The sequence below is a fragment of the Pezoporus flaviventris genome, unplaced genomic scaffold (genome assembly GCF_033815535.1).
Source record: "Pezoporus flaviventris isolate CSIRO_AGI_PZ_B2104156 unplaced genomic scaffold, CSIRO_AGI_Pfla_v1 ptg000031l, whole genome shotgun sequence".
Taxonomy (NCBI): Eukaryota; Metazoa; Chordata; class Aves; order Psittaciformes; family Psittacidae; genus Pezoporus; species Pezoporus flaviventris.
In genome coordinates, this window is record NW_026892579.1 from 28,789,694 (window position 1) to 28,808,425 (window position 18,732).

The window sequence follows — 18,732 nt, forward strand, 5'->3', positions numbered from 1 at the left end:
CACGGGCAGGTGGTGTGGCTGGAGTACTTGCTGGTGAAGACCAAGGCAAAAAAGTCATGGATTGCCTTGACCTGGGGTTTTCTTTGTGTACTTCTACATTAAGTAGTGGGAACTTACTAAATTCTGTAGAACTACATATTGTAAATGCATAAATAGGCATATGTTAAATCATACACTGAATTTGCTCCATTTCAGATGTAGCAACATTACAATAGACCAGTGGATTAATAAAGAGTAATAATTTTACCTTGTTGTCTGGCTATGGGCTTTGTGTACCTGATTAATAAACTAATTAAGCTCAGACAGTTGTCTCTATTGTATCCTTCTTAAGGAAACAAAGTTAACAAAATCAAGCTGCTAATTAATCTATTTCAGATAAATATTTTCTGAACGAAATTTAAACTTAAGCAAAACTGGATAAAGAGCTAAAAATGCATTGCAAAAATTTAAACAAAGCAATCCCCTATCAAATCCCCCAAACTGAAATAAAATCTTCAAATAAGCAGAACTATATTGTATTATCAGCTTTCTTGCATCCATGCCTACAAGTTCCCTTTGCTTTCTGCTTCAGATGAAAGTTCTCTTCCTAAATGAAACGGTAGAAGCAGTTTGTTACATTCATTCTGCATTTTTCCATATGTAATGTAATCTCTATATTTCTAGTCTATACCCTTTGCATCCTCTAAACCATTCTATTCTCACTTGGGTATAATACTTATTTCAGGTATTTGTAGATCTACTTACATTTAGATAAACTATACGTAGACACATACCTGTCACCTTTTTTTCCTCAGATAAATTGTGTCATTTTATTTTGAGCATGGTCTGCCTTTCTACCCCTGTATGCCTGAAGTAGAACACATTTCGTCATGCAAATCACATTCACTTATTTTTTCTTTCCATTATCAGTTACATAATGAAAAACTCCCCTGGCCTCTTTATTGGTATACACTACTGAAATCTGTTGGAATTCATTTGAACTAATGTTGGTATGTGCAAGATAAATGTTTACGTCTGATCTCGTCGTTGATTTCATATCCAGAGGAGAGAAATCAGTTTTTGCTTAGGATAACTCATCTCAACAAAAAGGTCAGATGAACAAACTGCTGGAAGAGTCTATTTCAACCTGTAGGTGTCTGTGGTAACTCAAGTAGACTTAGACATCTGATTTTTACATGCCTAAAGCTAAGTAAGACACCCAACTTCAGTAACACTCTGTGTTGAGTAACTCTTGCTTAACTGAACTGAAGGATTAGCTCAAGATAGTCATCAGAGTCTGGAAACATTAGTTCAATTATTCTAAATCACATATCACCTTCTTTGTACCTCATTTGGTTATTTACTATTCTTATCTTTCAAGGGAGAAATTTGTATTAAAGGGAGATTTGCATACCGGGAATAGATGGTGGAAACAATAAGAAAGGGAAAAGTATACGAAAGGTAAAAACGGAATTATTGTGCATTGTGTGAAAAGGAAAATTAGAAAGCAATATACTAAGAGGTTTTGTATGAAAAGGATCGGATTGAATCTTGGAGGTAAGGATGAAAGGGAAATTCAGACATCCGTTGCTTACTGCTTGCAGTAAGGTTAGAAGAGACAGGTGAAGTGGAGACTGCTATGATCACTGAGAAGATTTTTATGAAAGTGTTTGAGCTACCTGCAATGGCTAAGCTGTAATATAAAGATTAGAAGGAACAGAGGAGATAGAACTTCAAACATGGGCAAGCAAAATATAAGATCTGGTGTTTACCTATACGCGGAGAGGAAAAAATTATAGGCAAGTTGTAAACTCACAACTTCTCTGTCAGTTTTGGTAGCATCACAGGGAAGAAAGAAGAGAACAGACATTCTAGACTGTGTTTTATTCTTTGCTGTTCATTTCTATTTAAGCACTTTTTTTTTTCTTCAACTGCTGTTTTATAGTTATTTTGGTTAAAATTATCTCAAATTAATGATAAAAGAGATCTTTCAGTGAAGCTTCCTTCCATAGCATTTATCCTGAGTTACCCTTTCAGTTAATTCTTTTTAACATGTCAAGAATGCTAAATATGAACTCGAGCTGTAATATACATAATTTTATTTGATATGTGTTTTGATAAACTAAGAATTTGTGATATGGACATCATAAACCAAGTTATTAGTTAACATCCATTGTGCACCTGGAACTCACACTGAACTCTTCTGGAATCCTCATCTCACCGAGTCTTTATTGTCTTTATTTAATGTCTTGGAAGGAAATAAGTACAGATAATTTTTTTAACTGAAGCTGATTTGTATGATTTATATAAAGTCTAGTCTATGTGAATTTTCTCTATTTAAGCAAATTGGTGTTTATTCGGTTATATAAGTGGAGAGACCAAAACTCTACTGAAATTAGGGACTTGCCATAGAGACCATTCCACTGAGGGTTGGACCATACGGCTGAGTCTGTTGTGCCTGGGTAGTCTGAAGGTGATCTACAGTGACTTGCATAGCTGCTGATGCCCATTTCCCTTCTGGATTGTGTGGCAAGGCATTGGCAGTGTGGGGGCTGCAGAGGTGTCGTGGTTTAAACCTAGCCAGACAGCTCGTTTACTCACTCCCAGTGAGTGGTGCCGGGCTGGAAGCAACCGAGGCCCACTTCCTCCCCCCGGGGGTTCTCCCCTTCCCCGCTCCTGGAGGGATGGGGAGGAGAATCGAAAGAATGCAACTCCCACGGGTTGAGACAAGAACAGTTGAGCAACCAATGTACAACACAAATCACCACTGCTACCACCAACGACAACAATGATAAGAGAAAATAACAAGGGAAGAGAATTTGATACCACCCGCCAAAAAACGAGTCCGACCCAGAAGACCCTGTGTCCTTCCGGGTAACTCCCAGTTACTCCCCCCGAGCATGATGTGCTGTGGTATGGAATATCTTTTCGGCTAGCTTGGGTCAGGTGTCCTGTCTCTGCTTCCTCCCAGCTTCCCCTCCTCCCTGGCAGAGCATGAGGCTCACAAAGTCCTTGGTCAGGGTAAACATTACTTAGCAACAACTGAAAACATTGGTATTATCAGCACTGTTCCCAAGCTGAAAGTCAAAACACAGCGCTGCACCAGCTACCAAGAAGGAGAAAAATTGACGGCTACTGCTAAACCCAGGACAAGAGGTCACCTCTGTAAGGGGAAGGCAAGCCAGTTCCAGGCAGACCTACCTCTGGCCAGAGCCCGTTACATCATCCTGTTTTTCTTACATGGAAACAAGCTTTTCATTGACAGCTTGTGTGTTCGGGTGCCCCACTATCAAACAGGGAAGCCAAATGGTCCAAGCTCTAGTATCCACAGGCCAGTGGACAGAAATCACATGGAGCCTGAATACAGACAGTATCCCAAGAAGGAATTAAATAAACTAAAGGAGGTGGGACATTCTCTCTTTCTTGGACATTTATTGCTACTTCTTTATTCTTTATATTACCAGTTATAATTCCACTTAAGGGAGGATGTGGTTAACATGGATGATAGGAGAAACTCTCTAGGTTATTGTATTTTCATCTGTAGTCAGTTCAGGAAAGAGATAACCCTTACCCATAGCTAAAGCAAGTCTAACAGAGAAGAAATTTGAATGCAAATGGAACTTCTGAAATTAAAAACTGTTGACAAATCTGATCTTTGGTGTGTTTATGAGGTCTTAGGTGTACTTACACACACACATATAACTGTACTAATTTAAATTATTATATTGACTTTAATGAGATGTGTCAGAAGGGTAATTCATTGTCACTGTGCTTACACTGACCATTCATTCTATTGCATAGTCTCAAAAGATTTCATAATTTTTAAATAAGCATTTGGAAAGTTGGGAGATTTTCCTGCAATTGTTGGCTTCTACCGCCTTTTGACTTCAGTGCTACATGATAGTACACATATATTTAGTTGGCAGTGGTAAAAATACACAAAGATTATTACATGTTCCGTCTTCAAACAAGCTATAATCTGATATACTGTGATCCACTTCACTATCAGACTTATAAGAAAATAAAGTACAGATAAACTTTAATCTGGCTTGACACTTGAAACTAAAAAGTTGTAAAATGTGTCTTTGGTTTTTAGTAGCTATGAAAAAAAAAAAGATCTCCAACTAGCAATGAAGTCGTGCTTGATGTCATTAGAGGTCTATATTTCCTGTCTGACAGATTTTAATGCCTTTTTTTTTCTTTTTTTTTTTAATGAGGTATAAGGTAAAATTCAGAAAAGCATTGCAATTGCTTTGAAGACTAAGTATCACTGAAAGTCAATTTAACTTTATAACTTTTGAAAAATGAACTTACAGGAAACTTGTCTCTGTCTAGTTGGCTGTAAAAAGATGTGGAAGCAAATCTGCTCTCTACTCTTTTAATCAGAAAAAAATGAGTTTGATGAATGTAGCACTTGCACTGTTCAATAAACTTAAAGGTGTTTAAATCAAAGCTTCCTATGATATAAGTAGGTTAAGCACAATTAAACAGACTAAAGTAACACTATTCTTCTAATGCCCAAAATGGAAAGCCCCCAACACTCATTTTCCATATACATGACGGTATGGCAAGTTTCAAAAGCTACCAGACCAGGATTGCTTTTGAGTGAGGATGGCTCAGATTCATCTTGAAGGTACTTTACGAGAATACACCTATCAATAACCATTCTTCTCTCTTTTTGAATGAAGGGGCACTAGCCTGGCTTACTGTAACGAACAGAGCCATAGAAGTATGATCTGAAGACAGAGGTGATCTCTCAAGCAAGACACTCCTGAGCTGTGTTGCAAACAGTGTGCCATTTCTTGTTACAGTGTTAAACGGGAAAGAAAAAACGTTATTCATGCAGTAAAATGAATCAGGGTAAATTATTAATAAAATATCTTAGTTCTATCCTTCTATTTGCTTTATTTTAGTTTTTTTTCTGTTTGCTTTTTTTTTTTTTTTTTTAGGAGGACTTATGTCTTCCCTTTATCCCCATACCCAATTTGTAGTAAAAGCTGAGTGCCAGGTAAGCCTTTCAATTTTGCTATCAGTCTTCTCTGCTTCTTAAGCGTTTCACAGGTTTGCTGAAATCAACTGCTCTCCTGCTGCTACTCTTTCTCAGCAGGGAACTTAGTTCTCAGGTATTTTATTCTCTGCCCCTGGAAATCCTATACAATAACACATTGGTCAGTGACATTCTCTACATATTCTTGTAAACCCATCTAGTCTCTCAATTATCTTCATGCTGAGTGGAAATTGTGTAAAGGTTGCCTGCATATATCTTAGGATTTTGAAAACATCACAGACCAAATATTTATGCAATGGCTGTGCAATGTCTTCAAAACCTGTGGATGTCCTTACAGAGTTTCTGTCTTGATTTTTACCTTTCTTTGTTCTTTCATTCTCTGCCAAGAAAAAAATTACAAAAAATTATACAAACACCACCACAAAAAAAAAGAATAAATCTTGAGATAAATAATAGCAGGTGACTTACAAGTTTATTATTCCAGCAACCATTTGTTTCATTAGAATAAATATTAAGTTAGCAGTCGTAGTGGTTAGTACAAAGAAAGAATTTCACATGGGGATTATACATAACACACCATGTTGTGTGGTTGACTGTTTGCTCTTGAGGTCCTACAAATGAAGTTTTAACAGCTTAAGATGAGTTAAGCACCTTTTGTTTACCCTCAAAATCAAACTAGGTTACTAAATTGTCTGGGGGAAATCCTGGATAAATACAAACTATAGTAAATGTATACCACAAGCTAAATTCTAAATAAAATCAATTTTATTTACTTCAAGTGTACACACTCTAATTGCACAGTAGCTTTAATTCCGTGATGTGGGGCCGCGGGGGCTGCAGAGAGCTACTCCTGCCTGAGAGGGCAGAACGGCGTTCTCCGGCGGCGATCGCCCTTTCCCTTCAGGACCGCGGGGCACCAGGCAGCAGCCGTAAGCGGACACGTTCCGTTTGGGGCGCTGTTGAAGCCGCCGTGCCCTATCGCTGATGATCTGATTACACCCTCGGCGGAGACGCCGTCTGGCAGCTCGAGCACCGGGGCGGTACCCCGTTACCGGAGAGCTGGCGAGCGGAGGAGAGCGGCGGAGCTCGGGGAGGGCGCTCCGAGCTTCCCGGGGGCCGCGGGGAGGGAGGGTAGCGGGTAGCAGAGAGCAGCAGCGGGCAGCACCTCCGCTCCGGCCCCGCCCGCGGCTTCAGCACCGCGGACAGCGCCCAGCAGCTGGGCGGTGCTGGGCGGCCGGGTGGGGGTCCCGCGCACGCAGCTGCAGACACGGCGCCACAAGGGGAGTGCACTGCGCGCCTCCCGGCACGCGCACCGGGTGTCGAGCCGCCGACACAACACGCGCGCAGCGTGGGCACCGAGGCCCACGCAAGAATCAGCGGGCGTGCGCGGGCCGAGGCGCGCGCTCACACACGCGCGAGACTGCGCAGGAGCACGAACCCACGCGCAGCCGCAACACCCAAACATCGCGCCACGGCACGGCACGGCACACCCCGCCGCACGCACTTTCACGTGTCCCGGGACACGCGCGCTCGGTCTCCCACGAGCACAGTCGCACACACAGAGGCAGACACAGTCACACCTGCACACCCGAGACCGCACGCCGCGGGAGCGCACCCCGCCACCGCCAGGCAGAGGCGCACCGGCGCTGAGCCGCACGCAGGTGGGTACACACACACACACACACACACACACACACACACACACACACACGCACACACACACACACACGCACACGCACGCGCACGCACACGCACACGCACACACACTACCCTTAACGCACTCCAGCCCCGCACCTACCGCCACGGGGCGGCCCTCCTGCCCACAGCCTATGGCGCAGGGAGTCCCCCGTGTGAGCCCCCGCCTGCCGGGGCGCAGCTACCAATGGGAGCGCCCGGAGGGCGTGGTGCTCGTGGCCCCGCCTCCTTAGTTAAGGCGGGTGAGGGTCTCTCAGCGGCGGGAGGCGGGGGTGTAAAGGCGGAGTAAGGCTCGCGGTCAGCGGCAGGCACTGATTCGCGCACGGCCCTCCCCGCCCCCACCCGCTCCGCGCGGCGCGAGGGGAAGGCGGAGGCGGTGCCGCTGAGGGCAGCGCTCCGCCGCGGGAGTGGCGGGCGGGCGGTGCACCTGCGAGCGGCGAGACGAGCAGGGCGGGCGACGAGGAGCCGACCGGAGGCGCGCAGCGAGCCGGCGGCCGCGCAGCCCGGCCCGGCGTGTCCAGGCGCCGCGGCCGCGAGGCGATGGAGCAGGAGAAGTACCTGCCCGAGCTGATGGCCGAGAAGGACAGCCTGGATCCCTCCTTTGTTCACGCGATGCGCCTCCTGGCAGACGGTAAGGCTCCGCTCGCAGGGGCCCAGCGGCCGCCGCCGCCCCGCCTCTACCCCGGTGCGGGGCGCGGGCCACTCTTCGTGTCGGCGCACGGCAGCCGTGGCTGGGCGCCAGCTTAGGAACTCGTGTGTCCGTGCTGGCGTCGGGCCGGGCGGCGCGGCCCCGCTCCCCCTAGTCTCGGCGCTGAGACGGGCCCGCGAGCGGGGACCTGGTCACGCGTGGACGAGGCGAGGCGAGGTCGCGGAGCTGCCCGCGGCCGGACAGCGGCAGTTCGTGGGGCTTGTGTGGTCCCGGACGCTGCGCCGGGCTTCTTGTTGGGGGAGCCCGTCAGACGGGGCTCTGCTGTGGCCGCCTCAGCTGGCAGCGAGCGTGTGCCTCTGCTCCTCGCTTTGGGAAGCGGGCTGCTCTGGCTGCTCGGTGGTGGTGCACCGCCTCCGCTGTGCTTGGCTGCCCGCTGCGGGAAGGGCTTCCGTACTTCACGGTCTTATTTGGACAAAGGCAGACGCTGTTTTCTCATTAAACTCATTATTTCTTCTTTCCCATGCTGAAGTAATACGGTCTACATGGTAATGCTATTGTGCCGTTAATGGGACACTGTTCTAGTTGACTGCGCAATGTCAAGCATTGATTGGATATGGCTTATCAATTTCATGACACTGTTTCATCCAGGACACTGAGCACTTTCTCTTGGCATCGTATGAGGATCCAGAATTTGCTGCTTGTAACATTTTGTGTTCATCTTAATTTACTCTGCTTTCCTTGCTTTATGTGAGCTAGTTCTACTGGAGATTCTTGAAAAAAGTTTATCATTTAGTTATCTTTTTGTATCTACTCAACATAGTTACTAAGTGCAGGCCTTGTGGTACAGCATTTAAATTCCTGCAGAAGTGTAACCCAGTAATTTCTGTTTATACTTCTGTTTCTTCTGAGGTATATAATAGTAACTTCAAGAATCCTTGTTAAACTTGGAAACTAATGTAAAAAAAGTATTAAAGAACAGCACATAAATGAGGACAACCTATCAAACACTTGATGGAAGCTAGCGCAAAGAAATGGTTAGGCCCTTGACAAAGTCACAAATTAAATGCACATTCAGAGGTGGTGAATAATTTCCAAAGTTCTGTTATATCTTAAGGAAAATCGTAATGGATTAAAACTTGGACTGGCAGCAGTAATTGTCTGTGTCTTGTCATCAGTCTATGTAATTACTGTTGACTGTGAATGAAGATACTGAGTCCAGGTTTTGTTTGAGTGCTTCTGTTTTATAGCTTGGAGATTCAGTATGAATACCGACACATTTAGCACACTTTTGCCATAGCTACCTTGCTGCCGAAGGGTCAGCCACGCTACTTTTCACAGTTGTTTTTCTAATAAACATATGACAAAGAAAGTTCTTATTGGAGGGATGTATTTTTTGCACCTTGCAGTTCGGTCTTTTCCCAGAGGGGGGAGGTATCTACTGAGAGTGTGTGCTTGTATGCATGAGGAAGGAGGAAAATACATGAAGGACAAAATCGAAAGTGTGCAAAGTAAAGTTAAAAACAGAGAATAAAATGGGTGTTTCTAGGGATCAAGTCTGTTTGTAAATTGTATTTTGGACAGCTGAGATCGAATAAGTGATTAGTTTTCTCATTCCTTCTTAGTATAGGGAGGACTGCATGTGTTCTAGTGGATTTTTAAAAGATGAAGGTGAGTTGGCTGTAGGGAATGCTAATGTCGGATTCACACCAGATACCTGGCATTATCTTTCAAAACACCATCTGTCAAGCTTTCTAGAGATTCATTTTGGAGCCTAATATATGATGGCTATTAAAACAGTTTCATCAAGTTAAGAGTATAGCTACTTTAAGGAAACAAGAATTAATGTACTCATTGCTGCTGGATATAAATAGAAGGGAAATGTATAGAACTGGCAGATTTATTTTTCTTTCTGAATGCCCAAAGAACATGGGTCTGTGGTGCAAGGACCTCCGTAATGTTGTATTTCTGGCATATGTCTGAGACAAAGCATTATTTCCCTACTCTGGATTTCTTTTCTTTAAAATGCAATGTACGCTCAACTACATATATAAAAATAGCAGCCAGGTGTTATTTTTCTGGTATACTAAGCTTTCTTGATTGGCAGTAGGTTTTGTATAAAATGCCTAAGTGTGGATTTGAAGGTTTCTGCTTCAGAGTCGAAAGCCTCAGGCATTCATGCTGACTTGAAAGTGCTGTGATTTTTCATGTGTGTTGCTAGAACCTGAGGTTGAGAAGAGACATGCTGCTGTCTAAAGCTGCAGATGGGCACACAAGTGATAGGCATTCCAGAAATATGTTTCAGTTTATGATACTGTATTTTTTTCATAAAGATATGACCCCATCTTGTCGCTGTTTTTTGTTATTTGCTTGATTTATTCTTTTTTCTTGTGTGTTTTGGTGTACTTAAGTAATTTGTTACCTTTAAAATATGTTTGTAATATAATAGTCTTATGTCCTACAAGCTGACCTGTGTCAGGTACATGCTTGAATTGGTAGCTATTTACCCCTCACCACTGAGGGATCAATAGAAATTATTTACTTTAGCCATTATTTGGGTTAGAGCCTGCATGGTGTGTTGTGTGGTGAAACCCACAGAAAAGGGACGTTTTCTGTGGCAGAGATTTTGTGTACTTGCCAAGCAACACAAAGAAAGATAAGGAATGTGTATCTAAGACTTGCTAGTACCATCTTAGATACAGAGTGTAAACCCATAAACAAAGAATTTCTCTTAAAAAAAAAAAATCATTGAGGGGAACCTGTGCTGGATTCTGAAAATTAACCCAGTAATTAAATGATTAATATAGTGCCTTAATTGGAAGATATTTTATTTCCCCTTGGGTCATTACCTGTTTCATACAGAAGTGTTTCCTACATGATTATTACACTACTAGAAATGGAAAATCTACTGAAGTCATAGAATCATAAAATGGTTTGTGTTGGACATCTAAGTTCCAAGCCCCCTGCCATGGGTAGCGACACTCACATCATATATTAGAATATTATACTATTGTTATAGTATAATCTAATCGGCAATGAAAACAAAAGACCTGTTCTAATACGTAGCAGAACTCTAAAGAACATGCAGAGAGCTTTTCTGTATTAACTGAACTATTTTGTGCACCAGACTTTACAGTCACTGGAAGGATTACACTGTTCCATGGATAATTGTAAATGATTTTCCTATAAACTGGTTACAGATAGTTATTTTCTTAGGTAAAATTGTATTGCTTCTAGCCAGGCGATATTCTGATCAATGCATGATGTCAGATAAGGCTTGATCAGATGAAAAATACCAGAAGTGAAGAACTTGTTGAGCAGGACTTTTTGTATTTGTGTTTATGCCACAGCAAGCTCTAAAGTTCCAGTGACAACTGAGAGGTTCTCCATTCTAGAGCTACTTCTTACCATGGTAACTAATGAACTGCTTATGTGTGTTATTTTTGCATCTATGTAAATATCAGTTTGCGTTAGGTGTCTATGATTATGAATATAAATATAAATGTGTGACTTCAGTAGTGAAGGTGTAGATGACATAGAAAGCTACAACCAGCTAGAACTGTTTGGGAGTTCAAAACTTGTTTTATATCAGTGTTATTTTTAAAAAGTTAAAGTGTCAGCTAATTGTCTATATACTTCTGGAGCAAACAAAATTTTATGTACGTCTGTATATGTGTGTGGCTTTGGACTGTCTTACATACTATGTTATTAAAGCTAGGTCCGCATTTTGTAATATAAACATGAAGAGCTGGCCAAAGTAAGATCAGCTCTCCCCGTGGAAATATCAGCATTACTTGGGTAATGAGGTAGCTAATTTCTCTATGTAATGACAGTACAATTGACCTCATACTTTCATTTTGGCATTTGGAAGGCAATTAAGAATCAGGCCTTTAACTTTTATCTTAAGTCCCTAGATTATTCCACGTGGCATAGCACGAGTTTGTTAAACCTCCAGTCGTGTCAATTAGACTCATACAGCTCAGTGTCATAAAGCTCCTTGTAGGACAGAACATGATTATTCAAAATGTATATAATTACTTAGCCTGTACACTCAATAAGCATTAGTACAGTCTTTCATACAAGCATGCAATAAATGTTCTAGTCTGAAAACTGTTGATGTAATGCAAATTCATTTTGTTTCATGTTCAGGATTTCAACTAACATGTTGGCTTATGTGGGTTTTGGATTTCTTTGGATTTCTAGAGATTTATTTGTTTTTCATATAAGAAGGCAGATTTAGTTAATAAGTGTATGTTTCTATTAAAACCTGGCAATAATAAGATTGCTATATGAAAATTATTTGTCTTGGCAATTTGGAATATGACAGTCATCCTTGGCCCAAGATGTGAAAGCTGTTGGTCAAGCCTGTGTCCTGCTAAAGTCAGGCCTCTGCTACTTTTTAATTTTTATAAAATTTTCCATTGAAAACTACGTGACAGAATATACTTGCAAAATCGATTAGACAGCACAAACTAATACATTAGATATTAATATTAATTTGTGAGCAGTCAGTTTTCTGCTTATGGTTTCTTTTTTCCTGATGTTTATATAAGGTGAGAAGAAATCCGTGTTCACAAAATAGTTTGTATTAATCATTGTGTACTTTGCTGTCCCAAGGAATGCAGTGTAAATAACTGGAAGACTGACTTGGGAAATACACTCATGTTTAGAGCATGTATTTTAGATACCTTGGTTTCAATAGAAACTAGGTTTATGTATCTGTCATTTGAATCCTTTTCAATAAAAAAGGAGTAATATCCGTGCAAGCTCTAGATGAATACAAGGTACTTAAAATTTCTGTAATGCAGTGATGTGCATTACAAACTCGGTTGAAAGCTCACTAAAGCTAATGGGAATCTCCTGTTGCCATTAGCGTGCTATCAGGCAATCCTTACACCTTACACAAATATAATATATTGACTGATGTGGCTAATATCTCTGTAATCATGAAAATCAGGAGAATATACTGCAGGCTTTAGAACAGAATTTTGATTTTTAAGTTGTTTTTCTAAAGTGTTTTGTTTTTTTTTTTGATACATCATGCTGTGACAACATGGTATGTGTTCATAATCTTAGGAAGTGCTTTATGCTTTGCAGAATGTGATGCAGATGGATCCCAGGTGATAAACAGATTTAGGGAAAACAAAATACTATAAAATATTACTATAATAGTGCTATGAAATGTTAGAATGAATATAACAAAGCAGCCTTTGTAAATGTTATGACCCTAAGTTGTTAGTCATAAAAGGTGGGCTTGCTTAAGAGCAGGAAAAAAGAAAGAGATTAAAAAGAAAAATAATAAAAACCCTTTCAGACATCTGAAGCACCTTAGGACCATTTGATCTGTGATCTTAGAAAACAGGTACTTTGAAACAGTAAATTCTCTTGCAAAGAGGGAATAATATAAATGCATTAACTGAAGGTTAGATTCTGATACTCTTGTGTGGTTCACTCTTTAAATGGTGCTATTATTTGAATCTGTGGAGCCTGCTTACGACACAATTCAGTGCAAATAGTAGAATTTAGTACCTACTGTTAAAGGGAAAGTCAAAGGCCATTTGCAGAGGCTTATCTGTATAGCCATGGCCTCATCAACAGTGTGCTCTTTTTTGGCATCATGAATATTTTCTTGGAAGGAGAAGTGTTTTCTATTTGTTCTGGGAATTACTTTAGTAAATTTCTTTCATTCTTAATCTCCTTAGTGTGTTAGTTCAGGGAACACATACTGTAATCATCCATCTCTTCCCTTATGCCTCAAAAAAAAAAATATATATATATAAAACATATCAAAGAATATGTATCAAAAAGCTGTTGGAGGGTAATCTGCCAGCTGTTACAAACATATATATGTATGTATGCATATACATATATAAAAGGCGGGTAGCTGAGTAGAAAATCTCAGTCAACCGTTAGCTTCCCCAGCACTGAACACCTGTGTATTGTGTGGAATAGAGTGGCCATTTCTAACCAGGAGGTGGCATGATTGGGCTCCATATGCCAAAATAGAACTTCATTTCTTAGCACCTTCTGGGAAAGGGCTAGTCTGGCCTAACAGATACATCCAGTTTTGTGCATCGAATGCATGGTTCTTCTCCTTTAAGCAATATGCAGACAGTATATATTGTCTGATAACCAGATTTTCTCTAGCATGCTGGGCTATTGAATAGTCTATAAAATTTGGTATGATCAGTAGTGACCAGTGGGTAAGTCAGGAAAGGCTGAATATCCACCTAGCTCACCAAAGCAATACCATAAGAGCAAAATGGTTCCTCCATGACATCTCGGGACACAGGTTTCAAACTCGAAGTATGAGATGTGTTGGGTCTTGTTTTAGAACACAACAATATAGCTGTTGTTTGGTAGTTCCTCTCCAAGTTTTATTAAAATAGGAACATATCACAGGCTGTGCCTTGCAGCTGTTATGTAGGCTAAACATTCTGCCTAGATGAAAAAGTGTTTTCTTGACCTGCAGGGTCACTGCAGTTACCTGGCACTTTGGTTCAGGGTAAGAGTGCCTTTTCAAAAACAACCAAACAACTGTTTTAGTTTAAATCTCATTTCTTCAACAGACTGCTGAATTTGAAGGAGAAATGGTCATGGCTGATCTCAAATGCACATTTTTTCTTTTAAAAACTTTTGAGTATAAATAGGTGTTTTCCCTCAAGAATTTGAGGTGTTAATAAAGCATGCATAATTAAAAAAAAAAAGTGAAGGTGTGTATTCATCTTTTCTTCATGTTGCATTTTTCATTTCTTGGATGTATATTGTAGCACAGGGTTAGGAATGTCATTGCCCCCTATCAGAATAAGTAAGGAAGCAGAGAATTTTTAAAATGAAGTAAGTAAATTAGGGAACTTTAACGATGCTACAGTGCAGTCTCTGGCTGTATAAACAAATAAGGACTCTGCAGTCTGACCACAGAAATGGAAAATGGTGATACTCTGGTAAAGGTTTAAGGTGCTTAGTATATGGAGTTTTGATCTGTTTCTTCCTTGTACAATATACCTTCAGTGAGTAAATTCTAAAACTTCTATCTTTAAGATGTAGACTAATGCTGAATTTCATTCTAATCTTTGAGATATCTAAGTGAAAAGTATTTTGTAAGAAACGTGTACTATTACTACTTTTAATAAAAAATCATTCTTTTTAAATTTGCAGGCCAAAATAATCCTGGTTATTACAGTCCTCCATAAATCGTGTTATATTTTAATTAGAATCCTGCTGGAAATGAGTACAGCTATTTCCTAATCCTAAAAAGGACTAGAACTAATAAAAACTATGAAGAAAAGTTAACTAAGGCTTTCAGCAAATTAATAACTCTACTCAACCCCCACAAACCTCATGGAATAACTTATTCCTCTTCCTGATTTTTACAAGTTTTGCTGTTAAAATGGAATATTTCAATTTGAATACTAAAAAAATTATCAAATGAAATTATAATAGTTAATATTGTGATGTTGAAGATCATCCACGTTTAAATAATGTAATACAAAGTTTTGATGGCTGCATGTGCTGTAACCAAAGACATCTTTAAAACTTCAAACACTCAGCTGGAAATGGGTACTCCTGTTTGTTCTTGGGCTAGCATGATCCAAAGCCTGAAAGACACAGGGCAGGTCACTGCTGCCTTTGAATTTCTCTGCATGCGCTGAAGTGTTCATCAGATGCTCTAGCTTCTGTTTCTTGTAAAGGTTGCACCAAAAGATGTAAACCTCAGAAGCTTTTGATTTATAAAATACTTTGTATTTTGGGAATTGATGTAGCTATTGGGAAAAGTAATGCTTCATGCTGGTCTGTAAGAGATACATTAAAAATCTTCATTCCTCCTTCTTGCCTCTGCTTTGGATCTGGAAGGAAAATAATTCTACTACTTTGATAATAGAAGCAGTTTAGATTTGCTAACTGGTGAAGGCAGTCTTCAGCAAAAAAACAAAAGGAGGGATCAACTCCCCTGGCTCATAATCCGTAACTTACAAAGAGCAGCATTACAAATTGGAGAAAAAATAGTTTTCCTGGGAGGTGTGATCACTGGAGAAAAACAAATCCTCTCTTTGCATGTACCCCTAGTTTAATGTTCCCTAGGATTCGAGTGTATGTTTCAAAGCTGTCTTTCAAACGCTTGAAGTTAAAGAACTTGCTATGAAATCGAAGACTGTGTGCGTATGTTTTGAAAATGGCTTGTGGAAAAATTGAGAGTTACCTTCTTGTCTTTCATTGTGTAAATTTTTATGCTCTGTATTTGCTGTAATGTAGGCATGATTTTTCCGAGTATTTTTAAGCAGATTAGTTTCTTCCATTTTTGTCTTTTTTGAGATTGCAGTAAGAACTTGGTGTCTTCGGGGGTTGGGCCACATATCCTCTGGGGTCAGAACATGAGTTCAGCTGGGGAGTGAGACACTATTTTTCCTAAATACTTAGGACTGTGCTAATTTGCTGCAGCTATGAAGCTGGCTCCCTGACTTTCCAATTTGCAACTTAAATTGATTTTTCCCCAGTTCTACTGAAATGAGCATCACCAAACTCTGAAGTGATTTACTGTCTTTGAAGTTTGAAAGGTAAATTAAAGAATGATGAAGTGAAGGAGAATTCCAAGAGACCTTTCTCCCTCCCTGTGTTCAGTTCAGCAGGAAAATCAAGAGCTAATTTTGGTAAATGGTAGTTATTAGCCTGGTGTATCCATAGGACTGGAGAGGTATCTAATAGATGTGGCTTTCTCACAGATACATACTTGCATTTATTTCACTAATACTTGTATGCAAAGTAGTGGGCTTTACTTTAGCCCATTGTAAAAGTTAGAAGTTCTTATACTCATATACTCATATATTCTTATATTTATCTTCATCTATATCCATTTATTGTTATTCTTAAAAGCCACAGATGGGTAAGCTGCCATGCTTAATTCTTATACTATGTGGACGGTTTTTTCCAGTTCCTACACATTCCTATTTAACAATATCTTTGTTCTGTCTCTGTAAATACACTATTGCAGAATGTCCTCTAACTTGTTCTAATTCTATTTTGTTCGGTAGGGGTCTTCCAGATGCTGCATTGCTGCTGTTACTGGGATGGTTGGTTTGTTCTTTGCTTACTGCAAATGATTCAGTGTAAACACGAATGGATCAGGTTGTGCAAAATCCTGTAACAAATGCTTTAGTGATTAGTAGAAAAAGAAAGGGATCCATAAGTCACCAGGGAATGTGGGAAAACAGGTGCTCACATTACTGATTTTGTTACTCTTCTTTTATTCTGGAAGACTAAACTGTGAGGTAACCTGAATATGTAATAGTTTATGTTGGGTTGTGCATGACAAAAAGGTGTTCCTACAGAACCAGCTTGTTAGAATACACAAACCATCTGTTCATCATGAAAATAATCTTGCTGCCTGTCGTGGTTTAAGCCCAGCCAGCAACACAGTACCACGCAGCTGCTCGCTCCTCCCTCTGTTCCTCCCCCCCCTCCCAGAGGGATGGGGAGGAGAATCAAAAGAATGTAACTCCCATGGGTTACAGTCTAGTAACTAAGGCATAACACAAACCACTGCTGCTACCACCAATAGTAATAATGATAAGGGAAATAACAAGGGAAGAGAATACAACTGCTCACCACCTGCTGACTGATACCCAGCCCAACCTGAGCAGTGATCTAGCCCTTCCAGGGAACTGCCCCCAGTTTATATACTGGGCATGACATGCTGTGGTATGGAATACCTCTTTGGCTAGTTTGGGTCAGGTGTCCTGTCTCTGCTTCCTCCCAGCTTCCCCTCCTTGCTGGCAGAGCATGAGACTCAGAAAGTCCTTGGTCAGAGTGAACGTTACTGAGCAACAACTAAAAACATTGATGTTATCAGCACTGTTCCCAGGCTGAAAGTCAAAAACACAGCACTGCACTAGCTACTAAGAAGGAGAAAAATGACTGCTACTGCTGAACCCAGGACACTGCCCCGCAGTGTATGAACAATCAGGAATTATACATCAGGTGCAAGGGAGAAAAGAAGACTTTTTCCCACTGCTACAAAGACTGAGATAATGTTTTGTTCTTTCTTTTTTTTTTTTGTTTGTTTTATATGATCAGATGCCAATACCAACTTTCCAGCTCTTGACAGTTCACCTCTGTCTCTTCTCACAGCCCTTAATTTTTTTTTTTATAGACGATGTAAAACTAGAATGGAGAGAATGACAACTAGGGGAAAAGTTACAGAAAATGCAGGAAGGGTGGAAAAAGGAGAGGAAAAAAAAGTGAAAGATTATAAGAGACAGAAAATGATTCAGATAATATTAACGAAGGGAAGAATTAAATTCTGGATTAACAGGTGTAAAATGTTCTGTTTAGGTCTAAAACTGATGAAAGCTTGAAATATTGAACCTAAGGACTTCTGGAAGCTTTTAATGAACCCTTATTTAGTTAAAATGGCTAGATAAAAGTAGCTGCTAATAAGCATTTGAAAATGCTGTTACTTAAGAAAAATCTAAATCAAGATCAACTGTTCCCGAAAAGCTTTTGTGAACAGTTATATGATTTTGATACTTTTCTGTTTTATGTGGTCAGAGACACCATACTGTACATGTCTACTGTATATATTAAATTATGCAGTAATTAAACACAATCATCTATTATCTATAATGCTACCCATTTTATACTAAACAGCAATGGAGATCTTCTTGTAGTGAACAGATTGAAGTGATAAATATGGAGTTTCTGTCTTTGCTTTTGTAGTAGAGCCTTCAGACTCTGAGTTCTAGTGCTGTGAGCTTTGAACTTGGACTTTTATTCATTTATATCAGTGGTCTTATTACAGATGAGAGAGGCTGTCCACGTTCTGCTATTTCAGTGCTGCTTTTCCAGGTTGTTCCTTTGCATTGCCTTCCCCTTGTAACTGATGCCTCCCTCAGCCTTTCTCTAAGCAGCTGCTATAATTAGTAAACTTCACAGCCTCAGCCACTTTCATGCTGTTTTACACTCTTCTCCTATCCTCAGAAGTAGTGTGAAGAGAAGGAAGTGATCTGATTTTATTTCACAGGAGACTTGAGCTGGAAGTAAAGGTGGCAGCTTTACTGGAGAAGGATGTCAGAAATGTTGAGTAGAATGCATTATGGTGGGGGAAATGTCAAGTAACTGGATAGCGTATGTTTAGAAGAGGGGAAACCTGGTTGGAAGGGGGAACTCGGAAAGACGAAGCAGAGCACATGGAAGATACCAGAATGGAAATTAAATTGGATACTTTATATCTTCTTTAAAGTGCATAATTTTGATCAAAGTGGTATACTTCACTTGCTACATGTTCTCCTTGTCCGTGCACACAGATGAGTAGTTACTGGGTGTATGCATATTTTTTTCTACCCCAAAACAGTTGTGCATATAATACAGTAGCAGTAAAATAGTGCACTATCTTATGGAAGAATCTTTA

At 40.5% G+C, this 18,732-nt stretch overlaps 1 protein-coding gene across 3 annotated transcripts in view; it reads left to right on the forward strand.

The window, feature by feature from the left end:
- The first annotated feature begins 7,068 nt into the window (after nt 1-7,068).
- The window catches only part of KHDRBS2 (KH RNA binding domain containing, signal transduction associated 2), a 372,356-nt gene continuing 360,692 nt past the window's right edge, over nt 7,069-18,732 (forward strand). For all 3 annotated transcript variants that reach the window (XR_009744596.1, XR_009744595.1, XM_061460561.1), the window contains exon 1: nt 7,069-7,313. Coding sequence is in view for 1 of the 3 variants with exons in the window: in XM_061460561.1 (XP_061316545.1) it covers nt 7,223-7,313 (91 nt within the window). In the remaining 2 variants the exon portion in view is untranslated. The remainder of the gene's footprint in view (nt 7,314-18,732) is intronic.